A 25,827-nucleotide genomic window follows, 5' to 3' on the forward strand; every position below is an offset into this window, starting at 1 on the left:
TTTAAAAGAAAACAAAAAAAACACTACAGAAAATAAAAATGTTTATGATGTACATAACCGTCACAGAATGGAAATGTCATATTCCAAAAATCATGTAAATTGATCAAGTAGTTTGTTTTTTTCAAGCGATTAATGAGAATTCATCAGCATTATAATATAAATCATGTGTGAATTATTGTCGAGTTATTTCCCTTTGATTATTGGCATTTCTTTCATTTATAATTACTAATTATTATAATATAATTACTACTCAAACACTCATAAAATTTGATTTTCTATATTAAAATTTAAAAAAAACAAAAAAAACTACTTGATCGATTTACGTGACATCGGCGTTTCATGATGGGTACATTCATCAAAAAGATTTTTCCTGTATTTTGTTATTTTAATAAAGTTGAATAAGAACCAAAAATTTTTTTTAAATTATTAAAAAAAAAAAAATCATTTGTAAAAGCTTAATGTTGTTAAAAATTTTGAATAACCCAAATTCCCAATATTTGGTTAAAAAAGTAACAAAAATTATGTAAAATGAAGAAACAATTATGTAAAAAAAAAAAAAAACTTCCAAATAATCAGTGCCTTTAATTATTCAAGCACGATGGTTTCAGTTCTTGGTCGTTTCTTCTGTGGTGGGTTCACCCGTTGTGGTAATGTACTACTTTCAATAATACAGTCATTGTCTGAACTATCCCGATCAGAGGCGGATCTCTTAAAAGTCATACTTGAAGATGGTGTATCCATGTAGGCTACAACTGTGCATTCAGTGCTTATATGGGAAGGAGGTGTGGTTGTAGGGGGAACATGTGACCAGATCGGATTGGTAATACCTTCTTTGTAGAATTGGAATCTTAATTGATCTTCTGATTGCAGATATGATAACGATGATGAAGATGATGTTAAGTCCTGAGTGGCAAAGGGATGGTGGTGGTGGTGGTGTTGGTGGTGATGGTGATGTGGTAGTGAAGTGGTGAGGGATGAAGATGAAGGGGGAAAGGTTTGTTTTGTGCTGCCGCCGCTGCTACCACCCTGGCATCTGCTGGGCACAAAACCCGTGCTAATCTGTGATATGTTGGAGATGGTCGAAGAGTTGGACGTATTGCGTATAGGAAAGTCAGTCTGGGAATTCTGTTGCATTTCATTTGCGGCCACACTCTGGGGAAAGGACAGTGTAGCTGAAGGAGCCGTGGTGATTGTTGAGGAAGAAGGTAACGATGCCGTGCTGTCGCTGGAACTACTACGAGCATCCATAGAGTTACGTTTCTGCTGGCGTCTTTGAGCAAGGGGTGCATTGGCAACATCCTGAAGCCGGAATCCTTCACGCGTCGCTCGATGGAATGCGTCCATAGTTTGTACCAGTTGCTGCTGCAAGGCATTGCTGGTCGAGAAAAGAACACCGGGAGTATGCAGAGGAGTTTGCGAGAAGACACGGTCATTGTTGCCCTGGATCCATTTATTCTTAAGAAGGCTTTGCATTGTTGAACGTTCTTTTGGATCCACCGTCAACAATCCTAAGAAATAAAGCAAAAATAATTATATAAATATTTACGTTATGTATGTGTACATGTTTAGACATTTGTTGATACAGGATTTGCTCCTAAAATAATCTAATTTATAAAACTCACTATACCTGTCTGTATTTTTTCAAATTGCGTCTCCAAGATGCAAGGTCGCAGAACAACATGTCAAATGATTGCATTTTTTTGGGACCATTGTTATATAAGCCGGTAAAAATAGCTACTAAAGGCATAAAATTGTAAAAATATTGGGAATTGGCAGGTGCAAGTTTATTTGAAATGTTCTTGTACGCATGCGTAAATATATGTTTATATGTTAAAGTTTGTTGATTTCTAATTTTTCTATCTGTTTGGCGATAGCTCAAACGGTAACAATTTTGGTTTCCATTCTAGTTGATGGCAGTTTTTTTTTGTTTTTTTTACTTTTGAAATCAATACTATATATCATATACAATATAATTATCAGTAAAGAATTGGCTCTATAACAATATGAAATCTGCATGAATTAAAATATCATATTCAAGTGTATTTTACAATTGGACAACGACGAGAGCTAATTAGCCAATATTTATGAAATTTGGAAAACTGTTTTTTTTTTTTTTGCATAAAACTAAAAGAAAACGATGAAAGCCTTTTGTGAAAATTAAGATTACTTTGATGTTTGAAATTTTAAGACTTGATATTAGACATGAATAACTATTCTCCAAATTTCAGTTTTTTGAGCATTTTTAAGTTCTTTCAAAGGGCATAATATGGATACTACTTCCAATTTGAAAATTAAAAAATCTCACATTTGCATTAAATTTGATCCATAGATACTTGACACCAACTTAGCAAAATTCCTTGAATTTAAATTTCTTAGGACCCCTCTATCTTTAAATGTAAGATATTTTCAAGAATTAAAATCATGTAATAAATATAACCCTTTCTCCCTTGAAGGGGTCACGCGCGCACGGTGGAAAACGACGCGCAGTAACCCTAAGGACGGTTGGCTATATTTTCGCTCCTTCGAGCCTCGGACCCCGCACAACAAGCATCCGTCTCTCTCCCTCTACCGAGTCTCTCCGAATTGGACGTTGGTATCTGGCCGTCTAGTGTTGTAATGCCCAATCGGGAATTCTTGGTAATCTCGGTCGTGATCGTCTTCTCGTCGGTGGCCATCTCTCCCTCTGTCTGCGATGGCTGGAAAGTCAAATTTGGTTATGCTGAAATCGAAGGCAGTCTTCACAAGTATAAATGGAAGCAATCAACAACGATGAGGATGGTTTAGGCTGTTCATTTAGTAATTCGGTATACATTAAGGCTCGGCTCGTCCCTTATACGTTCGTCAGGCTTGGAATGCAACCCCCACAGTGTATTTAAACAAAAACTCGGCAGTCTTGTGAGTTCTCTTCGTCTCAATTAGAAGAGGCTGGCGTGCGTGGCTTCCCAACTGCTCTGATCGACAGACTGTCTGATTCTCTCTTGCTCGCTATCTCCGCAGTAGTTTTATTGAAACGTCATCCTCCCCTTCCTTCTGTAATCGACCCAATCTCTCTATTCGACGGGTAATCATAATCCTTTCTCTCTCTCTCTCTTTCCTTCCCAACCGACCCTCTCTCGATTCAATTCCGAGAATTAGTTATCTCTCTAGGCAATTAACCAATTTGTTCCCTTAAAATTAGAATGACTAATTCAATTGTTTTCAGTTTTGTTCTATCTCTATTATCACCTCCCTTGTTGGTTTAAGTGAATCATGTTATCATTACACTCGGATCGCCGACTTTACTCGTCGACCCTTCCCAAACCTCCTTGCGTTTTTCTCGCCAACCCGACATCTGGCTTATCTTTAGTCTGGCCCTTTTGAACTCCAATAATTTACTTGTCAACCGATGACAATTCGTTGGTTTCTCACGAGATGGGACTGAGACCTCTCGCCCAGCTCCATCCCACTCACGCTCAACCTAGGAAGCAGGGTTATCCGGTGTCGCCCGGCTTCGTTACATAAAGACTTAATTAAAATTAGAATAAGGATTCTAGACATAAAAGCAATTGGGGGCAAAATAGATTGTGACAACAGGGACGGGATAAAAAAAAAAAACAGGACTTGGGTGTCATCAGCCAGAAGTGAAAACAAAATTTTGTAAACAAAATAAAAAAAATAAAATAAAAAATTTTTAAACTTTGACACATGATGCGCGCAAACTTGCATAACTTAAGTTAACAAGCAAATGCCTTCTCGATGGGCCCAGGAGGACATAGATGTCATAACATCGCAAATTTAGCTATTTAAAATAGACGAACATAACAATGGTTAGTGCATGCGTAGTTTGCAAAGTCAAAAGCAAGGCTTTTATCTGATCTCTCCGCTGCAAATAAAACAACATTTCTACATTAAATAATCAATGATTTTTTCCATATTTTTTGTTTGAGAGATTGCTCTTTCTTACGATGCTATGTTTGTAGCTGTACGATGCATATGACAAAAAGTTTTTAGCAGAAATACAAACACACAGATAGACGTTTGAGATTTTTTTAATAGACTAGTACGGATACCCGACGTTGCCTGGGTGGACATTAAGTTGCTATACTAAGGATATTGAGTACTTTCATCAATACCCCCACAACAATTTAAAAAATAAAAGAATGGAATTGCCCCCCAAAAAAGAAGGGATACAAAGAGAAGCAAGACCCCCCACTTACAAAAAAAAACAAAAAAAAAAACAAAAAAAAAACAAAAAAAAAAACAAAAAAAAAAAACAAAGCTTTTCTTTCAATCAAAATAGCAGCGAGTGCACATGCAACTGAAAAAAAAAAAAAAAAAATTAAATAAAATGAGCCATGGCAGCTGGGTTCGAACCTGAAACAGAAAAGAAGGAAAAAGGCATTGCCTAATTGCAAAAAAAACAATTGTGATAACAGGGGTGGAGGGCGAGGGATGAAAAAAAAAAAAAATTGTGATTTGGATCCGCCAAAGTACATTTTAATCTATAAAAAAAAAAAAAAAATTGATGAAACTGAAAGCAAACTAAATAAAGTAAAAATAAAAACAGATTAAAATGTGTGCCTGGGAAAAATTTCTAAATATAACTAAATGAAAAAAGTTATAAACCGTTAAAAATGTAAAACAAAAACTATTTAAATGTGATATTCATCCAAAACAAACCCAAATACCTAAAAGGCAAGTATTTAATTGGTCCGCTAAAACTTAATTTCATCAAAAAATCGTCAAAATATTTCACTCTGCAATCTGTCAGCTTCATTTTTGTTATTGATGTTTTTGCGTTGGTTTTAGCATCCCAAATTGTAGCATGCAATAATGAATTAAAGTTTTAAATGGCTACAAAAATTAAAAATGAAAGGAAAATTGCTTTTTTGTTTTAATTAAAGAATTGTAAGCGGATTGGAATTTTTGTTTCTGTTAAATAAAAATTTAACCCTCAGTTTATTTAAACCGCTGATAAAAAAAAAGAAAAAAATCAAAATAAGGAAATTTTTTTTTGTTTTAATATAAAAAAATTCCCAGTAAATAGTATCAATTACAAAACAACCCTGTTTAAATGCAAAAAAAAGTCTACCAGTAGACGTGCACAAACCTCAAAACTAAAAGTTATGAGACAACACTCTAATCCAAAGTCAATCCAACTGATATGATGACTTGCAAAAATGGCTTGAAAAAAAAAAAAACAAAAAAAAACGACCCCTCCTTGTAGAAAACAGCCCAGTTGAAGAAGGAATTAATGTTTTGGACCAATTTTTCAATGTTTATTGCCAGAGACGTAAAGCTCCAAAATGATACTGATCTTGTGAAAATCTGTTCCCTTTGTCAAAAGTTTTAGGCAGACATACAAACATACATTTAAACAGACAGGTGAGATTTATATAATAGACTAGTGGGGGGGGGGTACCCAGCCCCAGCGTTGCCCGGGGGTTTGGAGGTGTAAAAAAAAAAAAAAAAAAAAAAAAAAAAATTTTGGTAGGTAGTTAGACTCGAACCTGAACCCTTGAGGTTAATAGGCTGATGACTTCCCACCACACTATGATGGTAGAGAAATGAGAATGTGTGAAATAAAATGATTAAAAAGTGATGTGACAAAAGGTGCGTGTTTAATGAGGTCAAACATCATGCCACAGTGAATGAAAAGTGGCAGGTGCGTGCAGAATTTAATTCCGCACTTAGTTTTACTGCGGGATAGCTCTTTTGGGTTTGTTTTTTTACCCAACTTTGTTTGGTTTTGCTTCCCCAACATGTTGGGGAAAACCAGCTCCCCTTTATTAGGGGAGTGTGCCCAAATGAAAGCAATTGTCTGATATGACACTTTCTGGACGTTCCTGGCTCGTTTGCCGGAGAACTGCTGATACGGATTCAGTTTTACTTTTTTATACGAAACCAAGCTGCATCGATTGAAAAAAAAGCGAAACCAAGCTGCATCGATTGAAAAAAAAAAAAAGCGAAACCAAGCTGCATTGATTGAAAAAAAAAAGCGAAACCAAGCTGCATCGATTGAAAAAAAAAAGCGAAACCAAGCTGCATCGATTGAAAAAAATCTCGAAAATAGCGAAAGTAAAAGCCAGGCAAATTAAAGATAGACACAATCTCTGTTCGTAACTTATATATATTATGATTTAGACAGTATATAAAAAGTTTTAAGAAGGAGTAACCCCACCGAAAAAAGCCTTTGGCGGACATACACAAAAAATGCACACATTTTCGCTTTTATATAAAAGATTACAAGTAATTAAAACAAACAAAAATACAGAAAAATCTTAATGATGTACATTCTAGTAGTGGAACACAGATGACATATTCCAAAAAAAATCATGTTTATTCATCAACTAGTTTTTTTCTATATAAAAAATTATTTTGTTTTTTTTTACAATTTTTAGCAATTTTAAGAGGATATTGTAGTTATTAGAAAGCTTGATAGTTTGAATTGAGTTGTCTTGCCCTTATTTATAGTGGATACAAAGACCTGGTTGATTAAAACAAAATAGAGCCTCGCTTTGTAATAAAATTTGATTTTTTTAGTAAAATCAAACTACTTGATCAATTTAAATGATTTTTGGAATATGACATCTTCGTTCCGTGACAAAGATTTATCTGCATTTCTAAGTGTCATTATAAATAAACACCTCTGTTTTTTTCCTTCTTTCTTTTAATTATAAAGCAAAAAAATGTTTGATCTTTTCTAACCTCTTATTAACTTCTTGGCACTTGCAGAAACAGCATCCCATTCTTGACCGGTAAATTCAAATTCTCCTTCTTTGATTCTTTGGATGATTCCAGCTGGTGTCTCGTCCTGACGCCTTGTCTGGAATGGCGCTTTCCCCGATAACATTGTGTACTACAAAAGCAGAACAGAGAAAAATGAGTTCAGCAGAAAATCTACAAGAATTATTGACCTTTTTATTTTGGTGCCCCGACAAAAGGAAGGGTGGACCTGTAAATTCACCCTTGCCTGTTTGTCTGTCCGCACTTTTCTCAATAACTACGTCTTGGAATCTTTTGAAATTTTGCACAAACATTAAACATAATATGAATAAAAAAACAATGAATTTTCCAGGAAAACTCCGGTTGCACCCCCTAGGGGTGCCTTTCGGGTTAAAATGGCTTAAATTGACACTTGTGCTTATTTAACAAAAAAAAAAAAAAAAAAAAAAAAAAAAAATGGATGCCTTGGATTTTTATAAAACTTTCTGAAAAGTTGTAACTAACTGATTTCTATATAATTTTTTTTGTCTATGCTTTGCGATAACTCTTGGGTGTCTTTTATGACATTCCATTTTTGGGACTATTTTACCATATTTGTCCAAAATTTTCTGTGTATGTCTATTTAGCAGTTTTGCATGGTGCTGAACTCAAATTTGAATATGTTAAAGTTTTGGGCATTTTTGGGGCTAAATGGGCGGGGAGTGGGGTGTAAATGATGGACTTAATCATTTCTTCGTTTTGCATGGTGCAGAACTCAAATTTACATATGTTAAAACTGCACCATTTGTTCATTTTCACCACGATTTGACGTCCCCATTGGGACTTTTGGGGCTAAATGGGGGTGGGGGGGAAATGCCGAACTTAGTCAATTTGTTTATGCCTCATTCACTGTGCACTCACGGGGGACCATGCACGCTCCGCTTGTTTTTTATGGAAATCGCTTGAAACAAGGCATGAAGCCACTTGTTGTAAGGAACTAACAAGAATGAAAGTTGATTATGGCAAAGACACAAGATGCCTATTGATCTTATTCTTGAAAAGACCAAGGCTGTAGGTAGAAGAAAAATAATAGAGCAGAAAGGGAGTTCCACACCTTATAGTTCATGGAAAGAAGCTACCAGAACAGGAAGCTGTATTACAATGAAGTATAAAACAGCCAATTCCCAACATAGTATCCCTGCAATCCATGTCCCAGATAGTAACCCCCTACATCAAAGTGGCACTGTGCCTTATTTGAGGTGAAAATGAAATAAAAAATAAATAAATATAAATTTTTATGACACATTTTTTTTCACAAAATTTCAATAGTGTAGGATTAGAAATATTTTCATTGTGGAATGAAACGTTTCCCAGTGGAGGGCTGCTATTTTATTTCTTTATATACATAAACATATACATAAGCGCTTAAAAAAAAAAAATTCATCATACATTGTAAATGTCTTGGGAGTATGTCAAAACTGATATTTTGATGAATTTGTAAGAGTTTGTTTCCTTTATGATGGGTCTCATATATATAAAGTGAACGTGTGTGTGTGTGTGTGTGTGTTTGTTAACGTTTCCCTACAGAATAACTGTCAATTTTAAGTCTACAGACTCGAAATTTGATATACAGGGTACTGAGATTTGGGAAAATCTTTGTGATCGTTTTTCGGCCAGAAATTTGGCTATTAAGGGGTCAAAGTTCAACGATTTGACCTTTGAGAACTCTACCAAACTCCTCCGACAATTTTGGGTCTAAACACTTGAAATTTTAGATATAGGTTCCTTGGACATGGATCTAACTTAATAACTTGATTTGAGCCCAAAACAAATGTTAAGGGGCCATATAAAAATTGACCGCTTTTTTTTTTTTTTGCTCAACATACATCTCCAAACACCCAGGCAATGGCGGGCTGAAATGCTAGTGTATATATATATATATATATATGTATACACACCCACACTAACAGGCCAGCCAACATTGCCCGGTTGTAAAATATGCTTAAATATGATATTTTGATTAATGCAAATTTCGTATTTATTATTATATTATATTGGACCCAATATATAGTAATCTATATATCTATAAAAGTGAAAATTTCTGTGTCTGTCTTTGTGAGTATGTACATTTCCCTACCAAATAATTCTGTCAATTTTCAATCTACAGACTCGAGATTTGACAAAAAGGGGTATTGAGATTTAGGAAAATTTTTTTAATCCGTTTTCGGCCAGAAATTTTGCTGTTAAGGAGTCAAAGTTCAATGATTTGACCTTTGAGAACTCTACCAAACTCCTCCGACAATTTTGGGTCTATACACTTGAAATTTTAGATATAAGTTACTTGAACATGGATCTAACTTTATAATTTGATTTGAGCCCAAAACAATAAATGTTAAGGGGTCATAATTGGAGTCAAAGTTTTAAAAAATTGATCTGTATGATCTCTACCAAATTACTCAGCCAATTTTTGGAAATTTTACCTACCAAATTACTCAGCCAATTTTTGGAAATTTTACATAAAGTGTATTCAGACATAGGGCAAGCTTTTTAATCATTGTTTTGCTGAAAATTTGGCTTCCAAGGGGTCAAAGTTCAAAAGATTTTGCCTTTGCGGTCTCTAGCAAACTATTAAGCCAATTTGGGATCTAAATATTTGAAATTTTATATAAAGAGTATTCAGACATGCAGCAAGCTTTTTAATCAGTTTTGGGGCGAAAATTTGGCTGGCAAGAAGTCAAATTTTACGAAGTTGACCTTTGCAGACTCTACCAAACTCCTCCACCAATTTGGGGTCTAAACACTTGAAATTTTAGATGTAGGTTACTTGGACAGGTGTTTAACATTTTAATTTGAGTCCAAAACAATACATGTTAAGGGGTCAAAATTGGGGTCAAAGTTTTAAAAAATTTGACGTCTGCAGTCTCTACCAACTTTTCTCAATGGTAGTTAAGGAAATCTATTATATAGAAAGGCATTACTGTACATATTCACATTTTTAATATATACATATGCACATAAAGTTATGAACAGTACATAGGGCCCTGAGCAAAGCCAGGTGAAACTGCTAGTGATTTAAAAAGTTAAAAAAATAAATAAATAAATGAAAACAAAAATGACTCATGCGTCACCACCAAGAATCAAGACCAAAATGTTTAGCTTACGATTTACTTTTTCCTTCGACGTTAATGCCCGAGCTATGAAGATATGCTTGCTGCAAGTTTAAAAATTAAAACATGAACCAATAGCTATTATGTTACACATGCATATTCATAATGTAGTCGTTTGACCTTCACCTGGCAAATTTCATTTTTAAAAATTTTTTTTACACTACTGCACCGATTTTCGCTGGCTAAAACTCAAATATAAAGTTTTGTAGGTGTTCGAATACCCTATGTATTAAGTTTCATGTCTATAGACCAAAAACTAACAGGAGTTTGGTAGGCAAAAATCTTTAAACAAATATATATATACGCATACATAAATATATATAGAAAGAGTTTTGTGTTTACTATAACCTTTTTACGCAAATATTACGCAAGTATAAATCATGTAGAATATCTGCATGAATATAATTACACGTAATAGTTAACTAAAGATGATCTTCCTGTAAGAAAACTGAAAAAAAACTAATATGGAATTAATTAAAATGAATGTTTAAAAGAATATGCAAATTAGCTAGATCGCTTGCAGATGAATACAATTCCACGATCCATATATAAATAAGTTGTATTTTCTTTTTAAATAAATAGAAAAAAGGGTTTTTAATATGAATATCAATACAAAAAAAAAAAAATTTATAGGAGTATATATATATAGGGGTTAAAAAAAAAATATTTATAGGAGTATATATATATATAGGGGTTAAAAAAAAAAAGAACAGTGTGGAACTGTAAAGATGAACAAATGTTTAAACCCTGTTTGGTGGCAAAAACTGCTGATTGTACAAGGGTTTCCTCTAGCCACCAAAACTATTGGTTGTTGATGAGAACGGTACTGCATGTGCTATCATATTTAAAATGTGTATATTCTATCTCGCTTAAAAAGACCACTGATGAACTTACCAAAATCACTCCCAGACTCCAGAGATCACATGCCTCATCATAACCTCCACTTTTATTGCTGGCTGTTGCCTGACTGAGAACTTCAGGTGCAGCAAAGTTCAATGTAAAACACGGTGTTTGCAAAGGTTGGTTCCCAGGTTTTAGTCGGGCAAAACCAAAGTCGACAATTTTGATTTGAGCATCTTCACTTTCATCTTCAAACAGAATGTTCTAGAAAAAAAAAAAAAAAAAAAACATTTATTTTTATATTAACAACCATCTGGATTTAACTAGTTCAGTTTCATAACTAAGGTTGTGGCAACAGAATATCTTTTTCATTCTTTTGACTCTTGGGTATATATCCGCCATAGTTAGAAACATTTAATTAACCGAAAACCACATCTATCTATATAAAAACATATAAGATATTAACGGATATATACGCAAGAGTCAAAACAATAAAAAAAAATATGCTGTTGTCACAGCCCTATTCATAACTGATTGGAAAATATAGCATTTAAACATTTAATCTCAACAATAATTCATTTGGATTATTTTATTGTAAAAATTATTTTTTTTAAATCTGTTTATTTTATCTTTCTGAGTCAAAGTTTATACAAAGATATGATTTTATGCAAATAAAAGAATAAAAAGATTCATACAAAATATAAGCTTTATCAATAAAATGGAGTCCCGAATAAGAAACGTAAATTAAAGCAACAGGCTTTTAGAAAATATGTAATCGCAAAATTTCATCTAAAGTAGTGTTTGGACAATTAATCGGAATCAGAAATCAAAAAAATTGAAACTTTTGGGGGTATCAGTGTCAGAAAAATGTGTGCCTATTTTCTAATGTCATAAAAAAAAAAATCTATTTTTACTTTAAAAATTAACAACAAAATGATAAACAGTCATTAATATTTTACTACCATCAAAACTAAAATTTATAGATCACGCCACAGGAAGCAAGCAAAGGAGAAATATAAACCCTAACCCGACACCAGTATTCTCTCAGAAGACGTTGACAGTTGAGAGAGTGAAAGAAGAGAGAACAATTATTCATCGAACTAAAAACTATAATAAATGTTTTTTTTTTCTGATGTCATCAATTAATTCTTTTGTTTACATTTTTCAAGTCTTAAATTAAATATTTATTCCAGTTAAACCAACACTTAATTTACCACAATGCTTTACACATTTGAATGCCTACTAGACACTATCCTCGAGTGTCTAAGGTCTCTCTGTACAGGGGTTTGTCATAACAATCTGGCAGGAGGAGACTTTTTTCATAGAAGTAAACCCTCACCAAATATTCAAAATCACATAGTATTCGCAGCCCAAATAAGATCTCACTACCCTACAGCTTTTCCGAGGAATGGTGCACCTTCTCCAAGTGATATTACCTCAAGTAATAGCATGAAGCTGGATACTCCACCAGACTAGATAAATTCTTGTCCTGGAATCCAGTAAGACCATGAGACCAACATGAAAGATATACTACAACATATAAAAATGGTTAATTGGGGAGAAGAAAATTATGTTCTCAATTTCTTTACTAACTCAGTGCTTGAGAGATAAAGAACTTAAATGAAACATTTGAATATCTATGTATCTCATATAGAGTTCAAGTGTTTGCTCCAGGTCGTGGGCTCCTTGATTTCTGAGAACTTCGACTGAAGTAAAATAAAACAAAGAGAGTGTATTTGCATATATATATATATATTACGTACTAAAGAGTGTTCTTGCAAGCAGAGTTAAGTGTATCACGGAAGGAGTGCATGGGTAAAAAAAAAAAAAAAACATTTTTGTCTAATTGCTATTTTTTATGAACAAACTCAGCATGTGGGGTTCCCCTCCACGAGTGAAAAATTTACTTCCACCATGACTAATATTTGTGCAAATTTAAAAAAAAATCCAAAGCGTGGTTATTGAGAAAAGCGCGAATGGACAAACAGGAGTGAATTATTAGGTCTGATCCCTCCTCCATCATTATTTTTATGGCAAGTATTCAATGAACTTATCTGTGGAATTCTGTTCCGCTGGCCTGCTTTCCAGCTAACTACAACATGGTCATCTTCAAGTCCAATGTAAACAAGTCTCAGCGAAATGTCCCCTTTATCTAATTTTACCCAATTTCCACCACTAATGATCACTATACTGTTGTCTGGGTGACCACCACATACTCATTAACCTCTATCCTTAAGTGGCCTTTGGGCCTTGATAAATAGTGAATCATAAAAAAGGCAGCCTTATAATCGGTTAGGAGATAGTAAGATAAAAATGTGCATCTACCTCTGGTTTCAGATCCCGATGAACGACTCCTTGCTGATGCATAAAATCCACGGCTTCAACAAGCATCCTCATGATGCGACCAGCCTCAGGCTCTGTAAAACTCGTCTTTTTCCTTATTCGATCTAAGAGTTCTCCACCTTTGAGAAGCTCCATTACAATATAAGTGTGAAGCTGGAGGGAAAAAAAAGCAAACAATATATAATTTTTCAATATAAAATTAAGGAGAGATGATGATTGCCAACAAAAATATTGATTTTCTTTTTTGTTTTTAATGATAAATACATGATAAAACCTAATTTTTAATATAAAATGTTGATTTTTTTATTCTGATTGTTTTTTTATGAAGATTGTAGAGCGGGAGGGACAGAGGAAAGGGAGAGGGGGAGTTCTGTCAGCAAAGGAAACAGACATTATTTTTGGAAGATTTCATAACACATACAAACTTGTAAACATACTCGTTCCAGGACAGGTCAAATGAATTTCCCAAACAGAATAATTTTGCCTCTTTTTTTTTTTTCTTTTTTATAAATTTTCTTATTATTTTGTCCTAGTCGAGGATGGAGCAACCTACCAGATGCCAGACATTCACTCTCAGACATTCCAACAGAGATTTTTTTAAAAGATTCTAATCGTCCCTTTAAGTGTAACTGTTTGTATCTTTCTTGCACTTGGATCACCAGGTATATCTGCTAGGTATTTTTTTTTTTTTTTTTTTAATTCATTTTCATGAGTCCAGTTGCTCCTATAATTACTGGAGTGATAAAAATCTTTCTAAGATTCCAGTTTTTTGGGGTTTTTTTTCATGTAGTCCATAAAATCTTGTTACTTTTTTAATCTTTTATGTCTCAGCACTCATCATCATTAGGGCACTAACTTCTACTAAGGTTGCTTCTTTCTCCTTCTGGTCCCATATCACCATGTCAGGTTTAATAACTCCATTTTCTAGGTATGTAGCCGTAGGAATTGTATAGTTATAATGGATAGTGCATGACTACAATATTTTAAGTCATAAATTTATTATATTTTTTTACTAAACTATCTTGTTCTTTTCTTTTCCAGTTTTAACTACTAGTCCTTTACTTTTCCATGTTTAAACTTAATCATATTATTTTTCATGCTTGCATTTTTTCCATTCTAATCCATGACTTTTCCAGGCTTCCAATAAATTCACTTGTTCTTTGTTTGATTTCAGTCTTAATGTACGGCACTTGTCTGCTTTCAATGAAATCCCCTCCAATTATCTCCCTTTCATGCTTTCAATATCTCTTTCACTTGTTACTTCCCTTTTTGCGACAGCAGTGAATTAGTAGCAACAGTAGTTGCTGAAGTGACGTGGTTACTATAGAAAGCAGTCATAAAAAGCGTTGCTCACCTCCTTACATATTTTTATGATTTTGAACACCAGAAAATTCATCATAATTTTTGTTTTACTGAACGAAAATTGAAAATTTTTTTTCACAATACAATATAGCTGAGAAGGTGATCTAAACTGTAATGATTGTTTGAAATTTGGTTGAAAAATGAGTGAGCGGTGAAGCTTTAAAGCAGTTCTAAATGACTAAAACTGCGACAACCATATACCATGTTTGAATGAGATATATATATATATATCTCATGTAAACATGTAATAGTGTATGTATGTATGTATATATATATATCTCATGTAACCATGTAATAGTGTATATATATATACACACACTATTATATAAAAGTGAGTTCCTTCCTCATAGATTCCAAAACAACTGAGCCTATCTTTTGAAAATTTTACACAAAGGTAATTTATATTTCTGGCAGTGTTCTTAGATATGTTTTGTACAGCAAATCATGTGATAAGTATCGAAAATCAGAAAAAAATCCGACCATAAAAAGTCTTCCTTCTTTTATAGATAAAAAAGAATTTTTACAGCGAAATATTTTACGTTAGACTATTGGCCAGCATAACGTAAAATATTCCCCTGTAAAAATTCTTTTTTATCTTTAAGAGAAGGAAGACTATTTTTAAGATCATCAAGCCTAAATATCAGTTGACGTGATATTGTAAACAAATACAGACGGAATTTGACGAACGATATTATCATCATTTTTTTTTTTTGCTAATAATTTTACCAGGCAAATTATTCCTCGTAATCTATAATATTCAATAGAGGATCGATTCTATAATAAATAAAAAATCATTATTTAATCAATTGGAATTCATTATTTAGATGAGTATTATTTATGTTTAAGCGTATTATATGACTGGGCAACACTGAGCGTCCAGTTTATATATATATATATATATATATATATATATATATATACACACGTTTTTTTCTGTAAAAGTCTGAGGAAGCTACAGACGGCCGAAAAAACGGCCGAGTAGCTGAAACAATAATGTAACTTAACAGAAAAAATACGATGATAAAAAATAAAACGCATATTTGCTCTACAACAGTATTGAGCACTTTCTTCAGTTTTTATTAATTACCATTTCCACTATATATATATATATATATATATATATATATATATATATATATACACACACACACACATTATAGAAACGGTAATTGATTGAAAAACTAGTTTTCTGTTTTTCTTACCTCATCATGAAATACATCAATGAGTTTTACGATGTTGGGATGATTCTGACACAATCTGAGCATCTTTACTTCAGACGTATAGTCAACCCGACGTGAAAGGATCTTTACAGCAAACTTTGTTTTGGTCACTTTATGTTCACAACGCCTAAAGAGGAAGAAAAAGAAAACAGTTTATTTTAGTGGCCATCTTGAAGTTTTAAAACACACACACAATATACATAATACACAAACAAGAATAAAGATAGAAGTTTTTTTTTGTTTTTTTTTTTTAGTTTATACTAGTGGGGGTACCCGGCGTTGCCCGGGTGTTTGTAGGTGTGTATGTCTTTGGGAGGGGTGGGTAAAGCAGAACAAAAAGGAAACTTTACCCTGTTTAAATATAAATAAAACAAAAAACAGCGATTTTAAAAATGGAAAAAAAAAACCTTTCATAGGTGTAAAAGAAAAAAAGGGGCATTGATGGTAGGTAGGCTCAAACCCAGAGTGGTGAGGCCAATAGGCTGATGCGAACACATGCGCTACGGCAACAGAAGCAATGTAACATGTTAAATATAGTGATTAAAAAGTGAAATTCAAATTGAGGTCAAACATCACTCTATTCCGCAGTTTTTAAGTGTGTGTTTAATGAGGTGAAATCCTTTTACTGCGGGATTGTTCTTTTGAGTTTGTTTACCCAACTTTGTCTGGTTTTGTTTCCCCAACATGTTGGGGAAAACCAGCTCCCCTGTAATGAAAGCAATTGTTTGATATGATGATGAAAACCGACACTGACCAAACGTCAATTGCTTTGGCAGGGATCTGCTGATATGATTCAGTTTCGCTTTTTTATACTTAAAAATTAAACACGCAGCGATCAAAAAAAATCTTGAAAATAGCGCATAAAAGTTGTGCAAATTAAAGATAGACGTGACCCCCATTCTTAACTCATATATATTATGATTTAGACAGTATATAAAAAGTTTTAAGAAGGAGTGACCCGACCGAGCGCCCCACCGAAAAAATCCTTTTGCGGACATACATAAAAAGTGCATACACACACACACTAACATTTTTGCTTTTATATATATATATATAGATAACACTAGCTGTATTTATCTGGTGTAGCCTGGGATTTAATTATGGCATTTTAGTTTAAATCTTTTCGTTTTAATGTGTAACTAATCTATAATATAAAAGCGAAAATGTGTGTGTGTGTGCGTGCATTTTTTGCGTATACCTGCCAAAGGCTTTGGAGAGTGGGGGTTGCTCAAGAGGGTCGCTGTTTCTTAGAACTTTTTATATACTGTCTAGATTATAATATGCTTGATTTACGAAACAACGTCATCTGTATATAAGCGACTTTTATGCTTCAAAATTCGCACTGTGATTTCATTTCTCTACTAACATGGCGTGATGTTTGACCTAGAAAACCACACGTTGCCGTTCAACCACCTGTTTTTTTAAAATGTTTAATTTCACCCGTTCACACTTCTCTGCCCACTCAGCGTTGGGTAATGTGTCAGACTGTTTTTTCTGCCTTAGTCTCAAGGCTTCGGGTTCGAGTCTACCTCCCTACCAAAACGTTTTTTTCTTTTACACCTACAAACACTTGTGCAATGCCAGCCACCCCCGTTAGTCTATTGTGTAAAGGAAAGTCGTGTGTGTGTTTGAATGTCTGCTAAAAACTTTTGTTAGCCGCATCTGACCAAGCAGAAACTGGTACCATCTGAAAGAGCAATGCCTCTGATGCATAATATGTGAAAATTAGAAAAAAAAAGAAAGTTCCGTCTGCCTGCTTCCCTCCGGACTACAACTTGGATGTCTTCAAGTCTAATGTTAACAAATTCCTAATGAACCGCCCCCCTAATTAAACACTTCATAAAATCTCCTCACTAACGTGATGTACTTGCAATAACCCTTATCCCTGAGTGGCTTCCGGGCCTTGATAAGTGGTGATCACTGTGTAAAAAAAAAAAAAAAAAAAAAAAAAAAAGATTAATTTTGTGACAGTCAACGGGATCACTTTTAGAAAATGTGTGTGTGCAGTGTGTGTGGGGGGGGTATTTTCTGCAAATAAGTATTTTTCCGGGTATTAAGCAATGTAATTCTTTGTTATAAGTGGTGGCCATTGTTGTATGCACAAGCACATGCATATTTTTGCTTAATACCCGGAAAAATACTTTTTTTACAGAAAATTTAAATGCAATATTCATTTTCATCACACCCAAAAACCTATAGAAAACAAGTTTTTTTTAAGGTAGGTTTTGTGTTGGTCTACCAAACAACAATACCCCCACAAAGGTGGCCATAAAGTGGGTGCTCAGTTAAATTAATATAGAAAAGTGATCCCCCACTTCTTGAAATAATAATAATGTGCGACCCTAAGGGCAAAAGTCTCATAGCCCACTACACAATTCAAGTCATTAGCTTTCTAACAAGTTTTTATTTGTTAAATTCTGATCAATAGTCACTGAGATTTGGAACTTATAAAATTGCCAAAAAAGGTGGTATATGTGTCTATACTGGTAACTAAATTGAATATTGAGATGCTCATATCTTTGGTTCTAAGGGACGAAACTACACGAAAATGTGCAGGCTTTTTGAAGATTATAATACTATTCTATAGTTAAAATTTCATGACAATTGGTAAAAGAGAACCTATATTTTCAAACCAATAAAATATGCCCAAATTTGCCTACATTTTTATATATAGTGTCCTGGCAAGTCAGCTTTAGTTTTGCTGCTTTGGGATGAATTTTACTTGAGGTTTTTTTTTTGCTTGGTTGTCTCCCCTATGGCCTTGCCAGACCACTAATATATATATATATATATATATATATATATATATATATATATATATATATATATATATATATATATATATATATACATATATATATATATATATATATATACATATATATATTAGTAGAATAGTGACCTGGTATTGATCAAGGGATATGGACAACAAAATAAGAGTTAAAATGTGTAACAATTTTTTTTAATAAAATTTCCCTCTATTATCTCTCCCCTCTCTTTAAAAATACCATTATAAACCAAAGGTTGAAGGGAAAAAAAACATCCTCTAAATGCTTTCCCCTTCATACACATCTTCCCAATTTTGTTCTTGTTAGTCCCCAAAAGAATATCACAAAAAATGATGAGTCCATATTCTGTCAGAGACAGGACTGAATAAAATATATTGTCTTTTTGGGTGTGTCTTGTGCAGTTTCTGACTTTTAGATGAGAACACACACACGCACACAAAATAATATATTAGATAAAAAAAAAAAAATTTAATCTACAAAACAAAAAGACAAGAAACAAACAACAAGATACGTTTCAATAAGTCGACTGTTTGCATCGAATTAGACATAAAACAAATTTGCTATTAGCTTTCACAGCATCACAGAAATATTTACCTGCATACAGAATAACTGCCTTCTCCTAAGATCGCACCTTCCAGTTCATAATTTTGAAAAAAAGGTGAATTCTGAAAACGACAAAGATTTTATTTAATAATAAAATCTATTCATGTTGAAGAATGGGAAAAGGAAAATAATAAAGAATATGGAGGAATTTGTTGGGAGAATAACTGAGCTGCAAATAAGTCGGATAAGCAGGTGCAGTTGGGTTTTAGGGCAAAATACCATAAATATTATATTTATTCTGAAACAAATGCAAGTGGAGTATCTTGGTAAGAAGAAGAACTTGTATTTTGCATTTGTTGATTTGCATAAATTAGAGGAAAATGAGAACGTTGTTCAAGCAGGTTACAGAAATGCTCAAAATCATTTTGTAACAGCTTTAATGTTAAAATGGAAGTATATAAATATTCTATATTAATTCCGTTGCTTTTCATTTGTGTTTTAGAAACATTGTCCTGGAAGTTTTGTGCAGATTGTCTGTATTTTTCATGAGTCACATCTCCGTTTGGTGCGGATTGCGAACCCACGTGACTAATTTTTCACCATTCCTTCCGATTCAGGGTAAGTTGGTCGATAGACACCCAACTGTTAAGAGATGTCCAATAAAAAACATTTTCTCTCCACCTTCTCCTTTGCTTTCCTCTGCCTCTTTGGCCTCCTGACAAAGCATAACTCTGACAGACCAGTGGTTGATCGTTTGACATGACCAAAAAGCTTAAGGGTTTTACTTTTGATTTTAGAAGGAGTAGTTTAAGACTTGGAGGAATACTACGGAAAGTAAAAGGTCTGAGAGTAAATGTTACCAAAATCTAAGTGATGATCATCAGAAGAACAAGGAAATTTCCACTGTTCAGATTGTGGAATGGCACTTGAAAGTAACTTAACTGTTTTGTGGTAATTATAAGCATTGTGTAGACAAGAAGTGCAATGGAATTACTGCTACGTTGAGAAAGGATAACCAGTTTGTATGCAAAGGTGGATGAGAGCTCAGATGTGGAGAAAGTATATCGGAATGGCAAAGCTAGTGGGGTTATTCAATCTTTGGAACATGGGAAGGAGCAGGTGTTAGTTTGATTCCAAGATGGGGTAAGTTCATAGAACTTTTACCATTACTAACCAGCAAAGCGTCATCATAGTTAACAGTTAATGAAGGGAAAAGTTTATCAGTGTACTAAGTGTAATGATACATGGATATGATATGAGAATGATACAATAGGTGTATAATGGGAATCTTAAAGACTGACTTAGATCTGATGACCTCAGAGGATGATGGACAGTATATAGGAGATGTGTGCATTGGTTTGCTCACATTGAAAGGATAGATGCAAGTTAGTAGATGTAGAACAGTTGTGATAGCAGGGTCAGTTGACATGAAGAAACTAAAGAAAACATTTGCAGAACTGATAAGAATGTACTTGAAAGAAAGAGGAATAAATGAAGACCTGGCCAGAGGTAAGTTAGTTTAGAAGTCAATTTCTAAAAGTCGGCCAACACATGCCAGTGTGTAAACTGATGTTAACCAAAGATATGATGAAGAAAATTAAAGTTTTTAGTAAAACTTACCTTGTTAGATTATTCTCTAATGGTCCAGAAGACCAGGGTTCACTTTTTGGTAAAGTTATACCAGAAACTCCAAAAATGGTACTTTTTAAACATTCATGATAATGTGAAAATCAAGGGTAAGTGGAGCAATCCAGGGAAAGATTTGACATGCTCCTTCATATCTAGGTATAGTAAACAATAAATATATAATCCAGACTTAATCTTCCTCCACTGTTATTAGATCTAAGGCTCATATTATACATCTCATATTTCTCGCCATGCAACACATATCCTAAACCCTCACTGGCCAGGTTTCACTTTCTGATATTTAAAAAAAAAAAAAAATGTGTGTATGTGTGGGGGAGGGGTCAAATCAATTTCCAAGAAAGGGGACTGTTGGAAGAGTGAAAGAAAGCAACAAACCTTAAAATGACTAGCAGCCGCGATGGTTTTCCCTCTCGGTTGGTTGACAGAGTTGAACTTAAGGAGGTCGTCACTAATTGCATTGTCAGAGAAAATGACAGATGGGGCGACATAGGAATAACCCTACAAAGACAGAGTGAAAAACGTGTAGTCAATGAATTATAAGATACAAAAAAAAAACACATTTTTATGCAACCAACAGGGAGACCAGATGTTGCCCAGCAGCAAATGAGAATCAACAAATGTTTTACACTTCTAATACTTTTTATTGTCATCGAAATTAGTGAAATCGCCCATTTTTTAATCGAATCGATTAAATACCTGCTCTAGTCTTCACATGCCTGTCCGTAGAGATTAGAATACATTGTAGTCTACATTGTACTGTAGTGAACCTACTGTCAAGTATCATGGTTCAGTTATATTCTAAACAGAAACATTCACTTCGAATGCTCCTGTCTTATCAAAAAACTTACTGTTGATTTTATATGCAGAGCCCTTCTGCTTGTGCGGTGATAAAACTTCTCAAATGCATTTGTGATGTTAACTTTGGTCAAAATCAAATAGTTCCTTCTGCTGTGTGTTGTTAACATGGTACTGACTTGAACCCAACTTACTTGTGTCAGGTAGGTGAAGAAAGGTGAGGTGGTTACCGGTGACACATATAAGACTCACCGACTTCCACTTAGAACGTGCACCTACATGCTAGAAAGTGGGCTGGTTACCACCTCCTCACATACACCCTGATATAAATAGAAACGCACATGGAGAGAGAGTGAGAGAGTACAGTTGATAGGAGTCAAAGTTTCATAGACAGTTGGACTGGAGTTAGTTTCAAGATTAGGAGGGTCGGAAAAAAAGATGCGTCAATGGAAATGCAGGAAAGCTTGAGTCAGCAATGTGAAGGGTTCCCTCACCAGAAGATCAGTGTTGTGTTTTCCTCTTGAATGCTCTTCACAGCTCATCGACTAGTGATGGGAAGAAGTGCACCCCAGAAGACACAAGATAACTGGTAAACTTAGCACATACATATGCACCCACACATGCAGTGGTTAAGAATTACTAAGGGAGATACACAACTTAAGGGACCTTAAACAAGCTCAACTGCGTGTATACACACCTGACTGTATAAATGTATATAAACTGCATATAAAACTTATATATAATGAAATGGGAAAACTGCATGCGGATGAACTTGAAAGAGATGATCACAGAGACCATATTAGAACACCCACACACACGTTAGGGCAAGACGACGTAGACACGGTTATCTATAATATAAATCTCACCTGTCTGTTTAAATGTATGTATGTATGTCTGCCTAAAACTTTTGACAGAGGTGACAGATTTTCACGAGATCGGTATCGACCCTTAAGACAAATATCGAAAAATTGGCCAAAACCAATTTCTTTACCCTCAACTGGGCACTTTTCTACAACGAAGGGGTCGCTTTTTCCGCCGATATTTTCAAAAGTCATCCCCTCTTTTTGATTGACTAATCTTAATTTAAACTTTTGCCACTTCTGGTTTTGTGATGGACGCAACGGCAAAGAAGTCACTTTTTTTTTCACATTCTTTTCCTCCGTGGTACAGGTTCGAGCCTGCCTGCCTACTACCACTTTTTTTTTTTTTTTTGCTCAACACACATCTCTAGACACCTGGGCATCTAGGCTAGTATATATATATATATATATATATATATATATATATATATATATATATATATAAGGAGTACAGAACATATCACCTCTTTAATCAGATTTTTCGATTATCGATCAATAAGTAATAAGAGGCATTCCAATAACAAAACCTATCTAACAAAGTACATTAGTACGAAATTTCAACAAAAAAAAAAAAAAAAAAAATCGGCTCAGCTGTTTCGGAGTCCATAGGGAATGAACTCACACGAACACATAAAGCGCCTTATATATATAAGTAGAGATTACCAAACAATTGTTTATTTTATCTGATTATTACAGGAACCGAATCGACATACTCTCAAAAGAGTATCATCATAATTGACAAATGTAATCAAGAATCATTTTCTTTAAAAAGCGTTCATGTTATTTTAAGTTATTATCGATGATAGTAAGAATTGAACTGTCAATCTTGATAAAATTATCACTTAAAAATGCTAATCAACATTTAAGAATTATAGCACAACTCCATATGAGTAGTTTTCTGAAAATTAAAAGTTCAATCCTTGGTACAAGCAATAATAACTAGGAATAACAAACATCGCAAATTACATTCGAATGCATTTAGGTGGTCTTCAGTGATGATTGCTGTCTTCATTGTTGATTTCAGGGTTCTTACACATCAGATTGCTGCGGACAGCCAACACTGATCCATTATGCGATCCTACAGGTCGCCACGTTGTAAAAATTTGTGCTACTGCACTCTTTGCAGAATTTATAATTCCCCCTCTTTCCATTTGCTAGTCAGCCAATGAAAAGGAAGCATGTTTTAAAAAAAATAAATAAATAAAAATAAAATAATAAATAATTAAATATAATAAAATTGATATGTTCTTATTGAGTTAATTTGTTCATTTAATCTAACCAAATTAATTTTTTAAAAATTAACACTATCATATGGGATTGAAGGATTTTAACTTAAAGTTAAAATATAATACTATCATAACATAAATTTTAAAATTATTGGAGTTAAAACACATAACCAAAACTTTTAGATGCCATGCTGATTATAATTGTGGTCATATATTTTAACTAATTTTGAACACTTTCTTGCCTGGCTATTTGTAATAGCACACAAATATCATAGTCAAAATTCTGCTGGACCTCTTTGTTGTTGGCAGGCGGCCATTTGATTCTTTTCCTTGACTCCATGCCTAAAGGAGGAGAAAATAATACTTCTACTTGGGTATAGTTGACAATAAAATTGAATAAAATAATCAGTTTTTGGCATTGAAAAATAAGCACAAATTTTTCTGATTTTGATATACCAAAAACTTTCGATGTTCCCACTTCTGATTAATTGCTCCCAACATTAGCTATTTCTCTTAGCTAATTTCTTTTAAGATTAAGAATGTTTCCAATATTAGAAAACTGTTCAGGAAAATTAAGTATTACTTTAAATAAATTATATTGAAATATGTTAGTTTATTGTCAATAACATGGTACAACAATAACAAATGGAAATTGATTAGTCTAAATCAAAGTTTGAATTGTCAGCTTAAATGCTATTTAGGTTCAACTTTTAAAATCTAGACAAGATAATTTTATTTATTAGATAAAATTTAATATTTGTTGGAACTTTCTAGATTCTTGTGGTTTTGGATGAGGGTGCAGATATTTGCATATCGTAATCATTCGTAGCATATCAAAATTTTAATGGCTTCAAATTTACACACAAAAAAGTGTAAAATCTTACTTTGAATATTTTTTCACCATTTAATGGAACTACTGCTGGAGAATCTGCTGCTTCCATTTTGGTAAATTCTTCAGAGAAATTACTCACATCCAATTCGTGATTGATTTTGGGCTGAAGAGGAGCGATGATTTCCTTTCTGGCTAATTTGTCCCAATTCAAATTCTGAAAAGCAAAAGAAATGAAAAGATGAAATTCTATGAAACATGAAAAAAAAAAAAAAAAACAAATCAAAAGTTGAGAAAGTGTTGGAGGAGGGTGGGTGTAGCTTCTCCAGGTGAAAACAATGCCAATTTTTATGTGTAGTATAAATGATAGAATGTAAAACAGAAAAAAGAAAGAAATAGTAAAAGCAATATAAATAGTTTATTGTCAGCTATAGAAATAAAGAGATGGAGGCAAAGAAGAGGAGGTAGATATGATGAAAAGGAGGAGAAAGCAGACAGGGGGTGGTTATTCTCAGATATCGAATGATAGAGAGGTTGATAAAAAAAAGGGGGTAGACGAGAGAGAAGAGAGAGAGGAGAAAAGAGTGACAACAAGAAGGAAAGACAGCAAGAAGGAAAGACAGCAAGAAGGAAAGAGAGAGCAAGGAGGAAAGAGACAGCGAGGAGGAAAGAGACAGCGAGGAAATTGGAGAGAGAAGGAGAGAGAGAGAGGACTGTCGAAAGAGAGGGGGGGGGGAGACAGAGAGACAGGAAAGATAGGAGAGGGGGGAAAGAGAGCTTAAATCATGCCAATTAAAAAAAAATTAAAGCAAAAAAAAAAAGGTTTTGAATCTGTTTCCATCAACTTACAGCAAAAAAGACATGATTCTTTATTTCTGCAGATCCATTGTAACCAAGCCGTTTGGTTGGATCCTTGTGTAATAAAGCTGCAATAAATGATTTGCCGGAAGCAGTAAATTGTGGAGGAATTGGTGGATTCTTCTTTAGGATCCGCCTGAAAAGAGAACAAAGAATAAAAAAAAAAATTTTTTAAATAGGAAAACACATTATACAATTTTTGATCTTGTTTGAGGCATTCATTAAAACGTAATTAAAGTTTAGGGAACGGTCACTTTAAAAATAAAAAAAATTAATTTGTAAAGTTGTTCAATAATTTTTTTTGTGTTTGATTACGAAATTTTCTGACCCAGAGAAAGATGGCTGACATAAATAAAGGAGGTAGCTGATAATGCGAAGTTTTAGTTTCTTTTGTTTTAAATACAGAAATGGAAATTTTTTTCAAACACAGAATTTCTGAAGCATAAAAAACTGCATCTTTTAACAACTTCCGGTTTCACAAAAATTTGGCAAGACTACACTTGTTGACCTTTTCCCATACACATGGACGTTTGAGAAGTTGTAGGGCATTTAAGCACTTTATACAATGATTTCATTGTTTTTCTTAATTAACTAGCAAAACTTACACACTCTCCAAGCAGCAAATAATCAGAAGAAAGAGTTAAGATAAAAAAATGTTTTTAAA

At 33.7% G+C, this 25,827-nt stretch overlaps 1 protein-coding gene across 2 annotated transcripts in view; it reads right to left on the reverse strand.

Annotated features, from left to right (window-relative positions):
* Positions 1-375: 375 nt before the first annotated feature.
* LOC145260333 (ribosomal protein S6 kinase alpha-5-like) overlaps positions 376-25,827 on the reverse strand; it is a 427,160-nt gene continuing 401,708 nt past the window's right edge. The window contains exons 8-16 of one of the 2 annotated variants that reach the window (XM_080118246.1): positions 25,155-25,299; positions 24,361-24,522; positions 20,971-21,093; positions 19,000-19,070; positions 15,599-15,743; positions 13,017-13,187; positions 10,746-10,955; positions 6,688-6,838; positions 376-1,508 (exon numbers count right to left, since the gene is read on the reverse strand). In XM_080118246.1, the coding sequence (XP_079974372.1) occupies positions 586-1,508; positions 6,688-6,838; positions 10,746-10,955; positions 13,017-13,187; positions 15,599-15,743; positions 19,000-19,070; positions 20,971-21,093; positions 24,361-24,522; positions 25,155-25,299 (2,101 nt within the window). In that variant the 3' untranslated portion in view covers positions 376-585. The remainder of the gene's footprint in view (positions 1,509-6,687; positions 6,839-10,745; positions 10,956-13,016; positions 13,188-15,598; positions 15,744-18,999; positions 19,071-20,970; positions 21,094-24,360; positions 24,523-25,154; positions 25,300-25,827) is intronic. The other variant, XM_080118245.1, reaches the window with a different exon arrangement.

Source organism: Euprymna scolopes, chromosome 36 (genome assembly GCF_053919585.1).
Source record: "Euprymna scolopes isolate OS-2025 chromosome 36, ASM5391958v1, whole genome shotgun sequence".
Lineage (NCBI taxonomy): Eukaryota > Metazoa > Mollusca > Cephalopoda > Sepiida > Sepiolidae > Euprymna > Euprymna scolopes.